The sequence below is a fragment of the Notothenia rossii genome, assembly GCF_949606895.1.
Source record: "Notothenia rossii genome assembly, chromosome: 2".
Lineage (NCBI taxonomy): Eukaryota > Metazoa > Chordata > Actinopteri > Perciformes > Nototheniidae > Notothenia > Notothenia rossii.
In genome coordinates, this window is record NC_136904.1 from 56,313,269 (window position 1) to 56,326,563 (window position 13,295).

The 13,295-nt window shown below is 44.1% G+C and overlaps 1 protein-coding gene across 1 annotated transcript in view; it reads left to right on the plus strand.

Annotated features, from left to right (window-relative positions):
• Nucleotides 1-1,163: 1,163 nt before the first annotated feature.
• gpr39 (G protein-coupled receptor 39) overlaps nucleotides 1,164-13,295 on the plus strand; it is a 91,611-nt gene continuing 79,479 nt past the window's right edge. The window contains exon 1 of the mRNA XM_079665538.1: nucleotides 1,164-2,359. Coding sequence (XP_079521664.1) covers nucleotides 1,576-2,359 — 784 coding nt within the window. The 5' untranslated portion in view covers nucleotides 1,164-1,575. The remainder of the gene's footprint in view (nucleotides 2,360-13,295) is intronic.

The window sequence follows — 13,295 nt, forward strand, 5'->3', positions numbered from 1 at the left end:
CTCTCTCTCTCTCTCTCTCTCTCTCTCTCTCTCAACAACTCCACACCGAAGACCGGAAGTACTCAGGCTCACACCCAGCCGCCGGAAGTTGATAGACGCCATCTTGTGCAACTAGCCTATTGTTCTGCTGAATGCCTACAAACAGTGCATGCAATGCAATGATGTATCATCACATTTGGGCAAAGACTAGAGGCCTTATTGTTGAGTAAAAAGCTGCCAGTATAAAAGACATTAAGAAGGACACATTTAAGGTCAGTTGGAGTATACAATATGTTTTCTCTGAGGCTTTAGTAGACCTGTACTGTGTTTCTTTTAATCTTTGAAGTATATATGATATAAATTATAACAAAAGATAACACATGAAACATGTCACATGCCAGCAAAGTATGTTGCCCAATTAAGTTTTATTTTTAAATTAAGCCCACTGTCATTCATAAACCAAAATGATAACATGTCCCACTTAAAAGAACATGTAAAGTGCACCTTTGAGGATTTAACTATTTTTTTCTTGTGTTTTTTTGTGACTATTCCTTTGAAAAGCGTCCAGTGTTCTCCTCAGTGTTTAAAGGAAACAGTCCTGTATTATCTTTGAAGCATAGGAAAACCAGCTTCTCTAAGAATATCATTGTATCAGCCGCCCGTATGTTATCACCTAATTCCTATTCTGTTTATGCTGTATTTCTACATTATAAACATCCCTATGAACTCACTGAAAAATGTGATCACTCCACCTACGCATCGCGCCTGGCTTTTTTCAGTCCGGTTCCGGTTTGAACTTTTCAACTTCCCTGCAAGTTTTTTTTTGTTAAAAATCAATTTTCCACTTTTCTGTCTTTAATACAGGGCCTCTCCAGTTCTCACTGTCAGCTCTTCTTTGAATGTCCCTCTCCGCTGCTCCATCTTTGTCTTTAAGATGATCTCCATCCAAGACTACAGTGTTAATCAACCAACTTATTTATTTGGAAAAAGTCAGGCTTGACTCAAGGTTTTACTTAGTTTCTAAGTTGCATACATTTGTATGTTTATTTAGGGGAATCTCTAGTCCCAACAACAACTTCAAATAAAACGAGTGTTTGTGTGAAGGGGAGGCGCATTAGTTGATGATAAGAAATGAAACCTGGCCTCAGCACTAGCTGCCTGTTGCAGAGTTTAATGTTTAACCGCCCTGCCCTGCTAGGTGGGAGGAGGTTTGTGTGAGCACAGTGTACACTGTGCTCACACTGAAACCACCAGACTCTGGACTGGAACGTGAAAGTGCTCTCCGGGATCCTAGGAGATCATCAGGGATAGGAGGAGATGAACCAGGCTCAGAACATCTCACTGGATTTCTGAGGTTAAGAGACCAAATATTTTGAAGAGTACTGATGATATTTCCTACAGTGGTGTGTAACCTACTTTGATTTGGAGTTTACCGCTCAATGGAAAACTGTCCTTGAAGAATCAGGGACAAAGAAAAGCCTTCATTGTAAGTTGTTATCTTGGAAAGCGGGTCTCTTGTGGATCCAGGCTGTAATCACAGAGGCTGCACCCAGCAAAACTGATAAGCTAACCAACACAAATCTGAGCTTTGTAACCATGGATGAGGAAGGTGAGATAGCAGACTTGAAAGACTGGACTGAGCTTGAACCCAGCTACCCCGTCAAAATCCTTCTCACAATCTTTTACAGCCTCATCCTGGTGACTGGCATCGTGGGCAATTCAGTCACTATCAGAGTGACGCAAGTGCTGAAGCGTAACGGCTACCTGCAGAAGAACGTCACGGACCACATGGTGAGCCTGGCCTGCTCCGACCTGCTGGTGCTCCTCATTGGCATGCCGGTGGAGCTCTACAGCGCCATCTGGTTCCCGTTCACCACCGCAGAAGGGAATGCATCCTGTAAGATCTACAACTTCCTGTTCGAGGCTTGCAGCTACGCAACCATCCTCAACGTGGCCACGCTTAGCTTTGAGCGCTATGTGGCTATCTGTCACCCGTTCCGCTTCAAAGCCCTGGGTGGAAAACGCACCTCTGCCCTCATCACCTTCGCTTGGCTGGTTTCGGTCCTTGTGGCCCTGCCCCTGCTGGTTGCAACAGGAACGCAGGGACACATTCCCTTAAAACAAGATCTGCCGGTCCAGAATGTGACCTTCTGTACCAACCTGCGGGAGCACTGGGTAATGTACAGGGTCAGCATCTTCGTAGCCTTCATTGTCTACATGGTGGTGTTGGTCTGCGTGGCCGTCATGTGCCGGGCCATGGTCCTCGTCCTCCGGAGGACTTTAGGGTCCGGGGAGAGCGGCACCAACGGGGTCCAAACAGCACCAAAGCATGAAAATTCAAAGGTCAAGACAGCAAGGAAGCAGACCATCATTTTTCTTGGTAGGTTGTTGATTCAATATTTCAAAAATACTAATTGTTCTGCCAACTGTGTCCCCTCAGGAAGGGGCTTGGGCTTCTTCCTATTAAGTGTTACCCCTGCTGAGGCCACACACAAGCTGGCATGGTTTACTCTTCTGTCTTTTTTTGGTGTTCTGTTTGGGTAAGTAACCTTTATGTTAATGTGCATGTGATGGGGGTGCAGCATTGTATATAATGCAGGGCATAGGCATCTCTAGTGTTATTTTTGGGCCATTGTTCATGTGTGTGTGTGTGTGTGTGTGTGTGTGCGCGTGCGTGCGTGCGTGCGTGCGTGTGTGTGTGTGTGTATTACAAACTGGGTTGTTTGGACATGTCTTTATCTGTTTATGCCTGCAGTGAGAACATCACACTGTGACTGCGTGACATGTGTAGTTCCAATGTTGTGACCATTCCTTCGATTGATTACACACACTGACACACACTGACATGTTTGTTTAGAGCTTTCTCCTCCGAAATAAACCATCTGGGGATAGTAACTTCATTTTAAAGTAACTAGCAACTAAATACAGTATGTTAAATAAATGAAGTAGAAGTAAAAAGTGGCATGAAAAGAGTTACTTAAAATAAAGTTACTGAAAATAGGACAACGCGTATCATATTATCAGTTGTAAGGTTGCCACAGTGTCAAAGGGCTCCATGTCCATATTTGAGGGGGGCTTTGGGCTTGCCTTTATCAGGAAGTAGCCAAAGGTCAGGCAAAGGTCTGCGGGTCAAAACTCAGGCCCTTTCTTATAACATAGTGGGTCAGCGACCGGGGTGTTCTCATGTCCATGTCATAATGTAGAAATAAGAAACAAAGAGAATCAGACAGAAGTGGAATCCACCTCACAGAAAGTCTCTCCTACACCCGGCATTTAGAGATAAATCGAAGACCTGAACTGCCAATAGTTGGCCAACCGAGATAAAAAATGTATAAACAGGTTTGAAGAATAAACACTGTGAGCTGAGGAGGACATCCCGAGGACAGCTCTGTCCTGGTCCACTGGACATCAGGTAGCATTGGACATGAGAAGAAGAAGGGACTCAGAGATGATAAGGGATGCTGGTATGACTCACTGCAGATGGGCTAACATGAACAGAGATCCCAATAGAAGTCCCTAAATCATACAGCACAGCGGTCAGAGAATCGACACATGAATACAGCTGGCTGACAAGAATCATGACACATAGGAAGTAGAGCCAGACACAGGATATGTTCTAGATAAACTCCTTGTGTCATGTACAACCTCATATTAGTCACTTTCTTCGAAAATGATTACCAAAAAGCTAATTGGATTAAGATTAAGAAAGGGAATATATTGCAAATTCATCTTTTGTATTATCTTTAGACTGATTAGGTTTACGCACGTTCTGAATGTAGAGAAAAGGTTGGAGTGAATGAATGGGTCAAACAAGCACAGGATTTTACCCAGAAGACTGGCATGTATCGCATTATTTTACGGAAATATAAAACAACCTTTTCACAACAGGCCTGGTGCTGCTCTTTCACCAATAAAAGTAACAATTCCAATCCCCTCCTCTCTCTTTCCAGTGACTCTTACTGTATAGCAGACAGCCCGCCTTCTTAATTCAATTTGGCCTATCAGGTCATGACTCTGAAAGGGGAGTGACGAGTTAAACAGAGAAATAAACATTGTTTTTCTACAACTAACAAAATCCTCAAGGCCTAAGTCAATGCATTATTTTATTTACAAAAATATTGCACATTCAAAACATACAATATCTGCACAGACTGATAGTTTTTAAGAAATAAATAATTCCTTTCCTTACAAACAAAGGGCTTAGCCGTTAGTGAGGGAGCTTGTGCTTCCTCACAGATGGTGAGAAGTCTCAGATCAAATAAGTGGTTTTCATTATGTAAAATTATTGATTATATTTTCTGGAGTAAAATATAAAATAATCTTGTTTTTTTGTCTAACAAGTTAAATAAAAAGAAACGGGGGAAATATCCAACAAAAGCTTGAATCAGTTGCAAGGAAGGAAACGGAACAAAGGAAGAATACATACGTTTCATTTGATTCTTTCTGAAGAACACTTTTATGTTTGCATCTTCATAGTCCCATTAGTTGGATCTTACACATAGAATATGGAAATAAATAAGCCTACTATGCATTTCCAAATCTTATGGAATGGTGGCAGTGCAGTATCAAGAAAAAACTAAATCAAAACAACATTTTTGTTCCCAGCATAGAGGACAGTGAATTTATTACCAGGCACGTTTACACATACAAGGAATTTGCTCTGGTGTATGTTGTTTTGACCATAAACAATCACAGAAAATAAGTTGCAATAGTAGGTAAAATCAAAATAAAGACATGATTTATAGTTTGAAGTGGAGGGCTGTGCAGACATGTGCAAAAATGCATTCAGAGCGTTGATCATGAACATGGCTCACGAAAGAACCAGATGTTGTTCACATGATGTAATGCATCATGTCTGTGTGGTGGATGATAGTCAGTGTCAGTGAGGGGGCCGGGCCTTGTTGATGAGGCCGGTAGCGGAGGGGAAGAAACTGTTCAGGTGGAGAGAGGTTTTGGTCCTGATGGAGCGCAGCCTCCTGCCAGAGGGGACAAACACTTTGTGTTCAGGGTGGGAGGAGGGGTCGGCCACAATCTTCCATGCTCCTCCATGTTATTTGGAAGAAATGACTTTCTACCATCAAATAAACTATATAAATATGCATTTATGCTATTGGCTATGCTGTCTGTTTCAACTTGTGCTTTATTGCGGTTTTTATCTCAGTTTATTGGAATGTAATACCACAACAGTTATCAACAGAGGTGATTTGGAGTTTTGGTTTGTTTTCAGTTCTTAGCACGTAATCCTTTATTAGGATTAAAGTAATTCCATAATTCCATAGTGCATAGAGAACAGTAGGAGTGCGCGGCAGCCCTAACTGACTTTTAATCAGCGTGTGTTCTGAAATGCCACTTCTCAGTGTGATAGTCCTTTATGCAAACAGTGTGCTGTTATGGTCTCAGTAGGAAGTGTGTATGTGATGTTTACTGTGCTCCATCACCAAGGCAAGGCACGTTTATGTATATAACACCTTTCAAAGTGCTTTACAAAAATAAAAGTCATTAAGAGCGTTAAGAAATAGTGCAGCGGAAACACATTATAAAATGACATTTAAAAACGGTCATTAAAAAGCAAAGATAATAAAATAAGTGTGAGGAGGACAGGTTATCCAGGTCATCAGAAAGAGATCTCCGGTTCTGGGTCAGTGGATCGTATCTGTTCTGGATTGGCCCACTTGGTGGTTTAGGAGGATTGTTTGTAGTTCTCTCTTTAGCAGCTGTCCACGGCTGTTTCCAACCTGGTTGATAACGAGGGGTTACGTATTGTAACCCTAGTTATATAATCACAGGCGGAGCCCTCTACTGGACTCTATGGGTACTACCTCTCAACCATAACATGCAAGCATTCACCTACTGAGATATCTATAAACGTAGCCGGCCCCCGGGGCAGGCCTACCTGAATGCGCGCGCAAGCTCACCGTATAAAAGGAGGCCTCGCCTCCTGACTGTCATCCTACACCTCTCTTCAGCGAGCGCCATAGGACAGACAGGGCCCCTAGTAGAGGGCTCCGCCTGTACTTATATAACTAGGGTTGCAATACGTAACCCCTCGTTATATCTTACACAAGCTCCGCCCTCTACTGGACTCTATGGGTACAGTGGACGGAGCCCTGATGCAAACGTGCTGTCGTCCAACAACATCGACCCATCACACTGCCCCTGACTGGCTTTTGGTTAACAGCCACTGCACCGCCACTCCTTCTCCCCCGGTTGTGACCATGGAGAAGTCGGGCCGCAGCTTACTTGGCTGGTAGAGCACACTTAGACACGCTTACCTCGTGAAGAGTGTGCATGAAAAATAGTGAGGAAGGCTCTCCCCCGCCTGTGCATTATGTCCACAGCCCCCCCCCCCCCCCCCCCCCCACCACCAGTCCTGTGTTGCCCCAGCAAGCACAGGCGATGAGAAGGAGCCAGACATGTCCAAAAGATAAAACTTTATGAAGGGGCCTGGCGTGGACCAATACGCCGCCGTGCATATGTCCTCCACACTCACGCCGTTGAATAAGGCCGTTGACACAGCCATACCCCGTGTAGAGTGTGCACAGATAAAACATAAAATATATATATATATATATTTTAAATTATTATTAAACTGTGAATAATGATTCACTCAAATAAATACAAAATATAATAAAATAAACATTAAGGTGCAGCATTTCGATGAACTGAAATAATCTGTATTTGAACTTTACTGTACTAGTACTCACAAAACATAAACTATTAGTTTTGGGTTTTTTATTATTATTAAACTGTGAATATTCACTCAAATAAATACAAAATATAATAAAATAAACTTTAAGGTGCAGCATTTCGATGAACTGAAATAATCTGTATTTGAACTGTACTGTACTAGTACCTAAGCAGCCAGCTTGACATTATGACTTGCTTGTCATTGTATTTTCATGTTTTTTTTAAGAAAAATGAACTTGCTTGTCGAAAGGGCAGATCTGCTGGCACTAACAATGTCTCCTGCTGTGGAGAACACCCTCTCGCTAGGGACAGAGGTAGCAGATACAGCCAGGTAGCGCTTTGCTAACATGGCAACATAAGGATATTTGGCGTTTGTAATAGCTTTGGCTTGGTCTGAACTTTTTGCGAGTGGTGGAGGCTTAAATGCTAGCGGGAGTTGGGTTTGCACTTCAGTCTTCTTTCTTTTGGTACCGGTGATATTCACGTTCGGGTGATGCCTTTTCAAATGAGTGTGCAAGTTTGATGTATTGCCAGCCGCGTAACCAATTTTAGTTGAACAATGCCGACAAACAGCTTTGGTTCGGTCCACCTGTCTTTGTCCGTCATCCTTGTACGTAACCAAAATGTTCCCAAACCGGAGACTTCAATGATGCTGGAGGATTTTCGAGATCAACTTTATCTGCGTTCCCCATTTCGACAGTTCCTCAAATTACTGACTAAATTTGAACGCATCCCTGTGACCAGCTCTCATAGTATGCCTCTCGTCCAATGAAATGACTTGGTCGCTCTATGACGCGTTGAAATTGCACTGAACGCTGCGTTCCTGCAGCCCTGCCCGGAGCATGGGCTGCAGGAACATGCTACTTGAACGCTGCGACGCAGCACCTGTGATTACTTCCAAACAGTTTTTCACGTTCTCAATTTTTTACGTTTAACGTTATATTCGTTCGGTACACTCTGGTACACACGTGTACCGAACCGAAGGGCCTCAGAGGGCGGACTCCTGAGCTCCTTAATGTCCTGCTAACATGGCACTTAGACTTTATGCAGCATTCTCATTTGTTTGTCATTACTGGTGTCATTTCCTGGTTGCTAACCGACGCCATTGTAAAACATTAAACTGATGTTCAGCTGTAACGGGAAGGCCGGGAAAGCACTCTGTTAGACAGGGGCGGAGCCTCTCTGGTGGTTGACTAATCAGAACAGAGTGGGCAAGCTGACCAATCAGATCACAGTCAACACAGTTTCACTACCTGATAGTCCAATAGCCAGTGGTGTAGTGGGCGTTGGACGTGGGGGTACCCACTTATTTGGAGCATGATATTTTTTTTAACAGTCTAATAAATATAAAATCATTGCCAGTCTTATCAGTTGCAAGTGTGTATTTGTTGTAATAATGACAAAAACATAATACATTTCACAGTAATGACCTATAATAAAAAATAAAAACGATTTCCTTCAACATTTTTGATTTGTCATCACGCTCGTGACCCCGCTCGAGCTGGGGGTGTGTCAGTGACACACCCACGGCCAGCTCACCGCCCGCCGATTTTGCGGCAGCTCTTTCCCTCAAGAACGCTAACGAAAAAGCTCTATAATGGAAGGAAAACATTTTTTACTTGACTTATTTTCTAAAAAGAATATAATTCACAAGAAGAAAGAGGCTAGCAGCACCGAAGCTACAAGTGAAGCTGCTACTAGTACTACATCATCAGAAGAGCCGTCTAAAGACGTGGATAATGCTAGCACTAACGTCAACGTTAGCTATTCAGATTCAGATTCAGATACAACTTTATTGTCATTACATAGTAGGGCTGCACGATTTTGGGAAAAAATCTAATTGCGATTTTTCTAACAAATATTGCGATTGCGATTTGATTTGCGATATTTGTTTTTAAGCGACCCAACGGAAGTTTATTGTAAAATGCGGCCATATCTCCGGCTAGGAAGGTCGCATCAACATGCTCCCGTCTCTAGCACCCCCGCAGCCCGAGCTACGAGTGAAAGAAATAAACTTACTTGAAACTTCTGTTAGGTTGCTTTAAAGCAGGGGTGGGGAACCTCCGGCCCCCCGCGAGACCATTAGCTACAGCCCGTCGAGATAATTTATAAACACACGCAAAAAAGAAAAACATTTAAGAAATCTAGACGGCAAAAGAATTAAACAAGCGAGTGCCTATTTTTCCTGGCCTTGGCCATATATGTCAGGCTCGTGTTGTGTTCAAGGACCCTAACGTGTCATCACGTGGTATATTTCTCGTCTGACAGGGGTGCAGTTCTGACGGAGAGCACCAGAACGTCGCTCCGCCACTTCAGATAAGGAGCTGTACACATGCTGCAGTTTTTGAGTTGCTGTGTCTTAGTTGTAAGGCCAGTGGCGATCTGTTCATTTGTCATACTGATCATACAATCAATCAACAAATCTTTGTTGTTATTAGCATCTGGTTAGCTAGCTATGCTAACAAATATAAGAAGCTTTTTCTACAACCAGTGAGGTAAAGGCACATCTTTATATGATCATTATAGTTATAAAAAAACAAGAGAATAAAGTAAACTACTATATAAAATACTATATGACAGTAAAAAAAGTTGTTATTAATAAACAAGAATACAGTTTGAAAGGGGAGTGATTTGTAAAATATCCATAAATAAAAAATAAATCTACTTACAGTTCTGTTTCATATGGATGTTGAGAGATGGATCCATAGATCTCCTAATGTTGCTGTCAAAGTGCACCAGATTGATGCTTTTAACTTCAAGATTTAAAAAAAAAAATCTTCTCAGGAGAGCATGCCCCCGGACCCCCCTAGAGGAGGTTAGGTCCCCCCCCCCACTTAAAACATGTTCACATGGATAGGAAACTAAATTGCACACATGTTGTGTCCGTATCTTTCTGTTTTGGTGGTCATGCCACAACCATGCACGTGCATGCATGCGCGAGTCATGGCAAGATATCTGGATTAAGAGGTTGATCTTTCTTTGCACTGCATGAAAGAAAGGCGAAATTAATGGGCTGTGATTTTAGTATTTTTAAGCAGAGGTCAATAATTGTACGGCCCTTGGAGGATGTTGAAAAAATTGAAATGGCCCTTGAGAGTAAAATTGTTCCCCACCCCTGCTTTAAAGTCAAGCTTCAGTTTAAGATTCACCCTGTAATATAAAACATGTGATGGAGCATTACTAACCTGACTCAGATGGTTTCTTTCACCAAACCATCTAGGAAAGCTCCATTGGAAGCCATTTGGAAAGGGCAGGCACTTTCAAAAATACTTGGATCAATCTGTCTATCCCCTTCTATCATGGGCCACTTCTGATTGGTTAACAATGGCTGGTACATGTGGAGCACAGCACTTCTGATTGGTGTGGATGACTGACACACAAGAAGAAAAAAAAAATGTAAAAAAAAAAAAAAAAAAGGTTTTAAAAGATCGCAGGCTTTGCGATTTATAATCGCATAATTTCGAATCACGATTTCGATTTAAAATCGATTAATCATTTGGACCTATTACATAGTACATGTACTAGTGACGAAATGTAAGTTTAGGCATCTGACCAGAAGCGCAAAATAGCAGTGCAGGAGTCTACATAATGAGAATAATTATACATGGAATTTTTATAAATAGAATAATTATAAATAGGCTATAAACAGATGAATATATACAGTGTAGACGGCATTGACAATAAAATATAAAATATATAAACAGGTGGATGGTGGGTATGGGCTTGAGTCTATCAGCGGGCAGAGTTCAGCAGGGTAACAGCCCTGGGGAAGAAGCTGACCCTGAACCTGCTGGTCTTGGAACGGATGCTCCTGAACCGCCTCCCCGAGGGTAGGAGGACAAACAGATAGTTTGCAGGATGAGAGGTGGCTTTGAAGATGTTGTGCGCCCCCTGCAAACACCGTATCCCCTGGATGCCCTCGACAGCAGGGAGTGGGACACCGATTATTCGTTGGGCGATTTTCGTCACCCTCTGCAATTCCTTCCTATTGAGCATTGTGCAGTTCCCATACCAGGCTGGGATACAGCTGGTCAGGATGCTCTCAATGGTGCAGCGATAAAAGTTCACCAGAATCTGAGGAGAGAGGTGGTCTTCCTTTAGTCTCCTCAGGAAGAATAGACACTGGTGAGCCTTCTTTACTATGCTGGTGGTATTGTTGGACCATGAGAGGTCATCGGATATGTGGACCCCCAGGAACTTGAAGCTAGACACACGCTCCACCGCCGTTCCATTTATGTGGATGGGAGTGTGTGTGTTGCCTTTCGATCTCCTGAAGTCCACAATGAGTTCTTTTGTTTTTGTTGTGTTAAGGGCCAGGTTATTGTCAGCACACCACTCAGTCAGATGCTGAACCTCCTCCCTGTAGGCCGTCTCATCGTTGTTGTGGATGAGGCCGATCACCGTTATGTCGTCTGCATACTTGATGATGGTGTTTGAACCATGTACAGGGGTACAGTCGTGGGTGAAGATGGAGTAGAGGAGGGGGCTCAGCACGCAGCCTTGTGGGACACCGGTATTTACGCTGAGGGTCATGGAAGAGAGATTATCCAACCTGACATGCTGGGGTCTGTTGGTAAGAAAGTCTAAAATCCAATTACAAAGGGGGGTGTCAATGCCCAGGTCGTTGAGTTTTGTGATTAGTTTGGAGGGGATGACGGTGTTGAAGGCTGAACTGAAGTCGATGAACAGCAGTCTTGCATAGGAGTTGGTTTTTTCCAGATGTGAGAGGACGGTGTGAAGTGTTATGGAAACAGCATCTTCCGTGCTCCTATTAGTCCGGTATGCAAATTGATGGGGGTCCAGTGTCGGTGATAGGCGGGATTTAAGCTGTGCTAGGACCAACTTCTCGAAGCACTTCATGAGAATGGGTGTAAGTGCAACGGGACGGAAGTCATTCAGGCCTGCTGCAGCAGAGTGTTTGGGCACTGGCACTATGGCGGTGGTTTTAAAGCACGTGGGGACAACCGTTTGGGCCAGGGACAGGTTGAAAATGTCCGTCATGACCTCAGTCAGTTGCCCAGCACAGGCCCTGAGAACGCGGCCTGGGATGCCATCGGGTCCAGCAGCCTTGCGTGCATTAATCCTGCTCAGTGTGGTGAAGGCGTCAGAAGGTGAGAGTGTGAGAGGCTGGTGGTCTGCAGGGGGAACAGCCTTAGTGGCTGTCTCCTGGTTGTCCCTGTCGAAGCGAGCATTAAAATCATTCAACTCGTTGAGGAAGGAGACGTCGTTTGACGGGAGAGAGGGGGTGGTGGGTTTGTAGTCAGTGATGGCCTGAATGCCCTGCCACATTCTTCGGGGGTCGGAGTTATTAAAGTGCTCCTCAATCCTCAGTTTGTAGCAGTGCTTGGCCTTCCTAATGCCCTTCTTTAGGTGAGCCCTGGACAGAGGCGCGGGAAGGTATTTTGAGTGGGGGTGCTGAGGTGCTGGACTCCAGTGAACAGTATTACGGGCACCATAGAGCACGCACAAAAAAACTCCACAAACAGCTCCGTATGTCCGTTAGTGCAGCTAGCTAACCAGATGCTAACAACACGGTCCCTGCTGCTGGCACCGGCCCCTCTCTCTCCCCCTCTCTCACACACACTAAATGCGCTATTTCCGCACACACACAGAGCCACGAACTTGAATGACACAAGCACACTTTTATTTCCATGCAACTCTCTGATTGGTCTGGTGTCTTGCCTCTGTTGCATTCACTGAACACGGGAAATTACAGTCCTGCCGTCCTTTCTAGTGTCTTGATGAGGTTCACGTAAAGCACGGTTAATGTATTATATTATTGAGGTAGAATTGTCCGGGGTTACAGAAAAAACATTTGGGGCAGGCCAAAATATTATTTTACCAACAATGTGGAATTTATTGGCTACATATTACACAGATTATGCACAGCGGGAGCAGCAATAACCGTCAAATAATAATTCAGACAGGGGAGCTCCGCACCCCCAGCCTGCCGCTAGGGGGTGCTGCAGCGCCCTCAGCACCCCCCTTCCCGCGCCCATGGCCCTGGATAAACTGTAAGCCCGTTCGTCACCTGATCTGAAGGCGATGTTTCGTGCTTTCACTAGTTGGCGAACTTCTTTATTCATCCACGGCTTCTGGTTTGGGTACGTTGTTATCTGCTTCAGAGTGGTGACACTGTTGATGGTAGTGCTGATGTAGTCCAGTACGGAGGAGGCGTAGTGGTCAATGTCTGTATGGGAATCCAAGGTGGCCTGGGTGGCAAACACACTCCAGGCTGTATGTTGACACTTGTCCTGTAGCATAGAGTCTGCCTCCTCAGGCCATACCTTGACAGTCCTCACTGTGGGTTTCACACGTTTTATGAGTGGTGTGTATGTGGGGTAAAGGAACAGTGAGAGGTGGTCAGACTGACCCAGGTGGGGGAGGGGATGGCATTGTATGCATTGGCCATGTTGGTGTAAACATGATCCAATGTTTTGTTACCTCTCGTGGGGCACGAGACATGTTGTCGGAATTTGGGGAGTATAGTCTTCAAACTGGAGTGATTGAAATCACCCGCAACAATGAAAGCTGCCTCAGGGTGTGTCGTTTGTTGTTGGCAAATGGCTGTGTGCAGTTCTTTCATTGCAATTTTAGCATTAGCATCCAGGGCTACATACAGTATACAG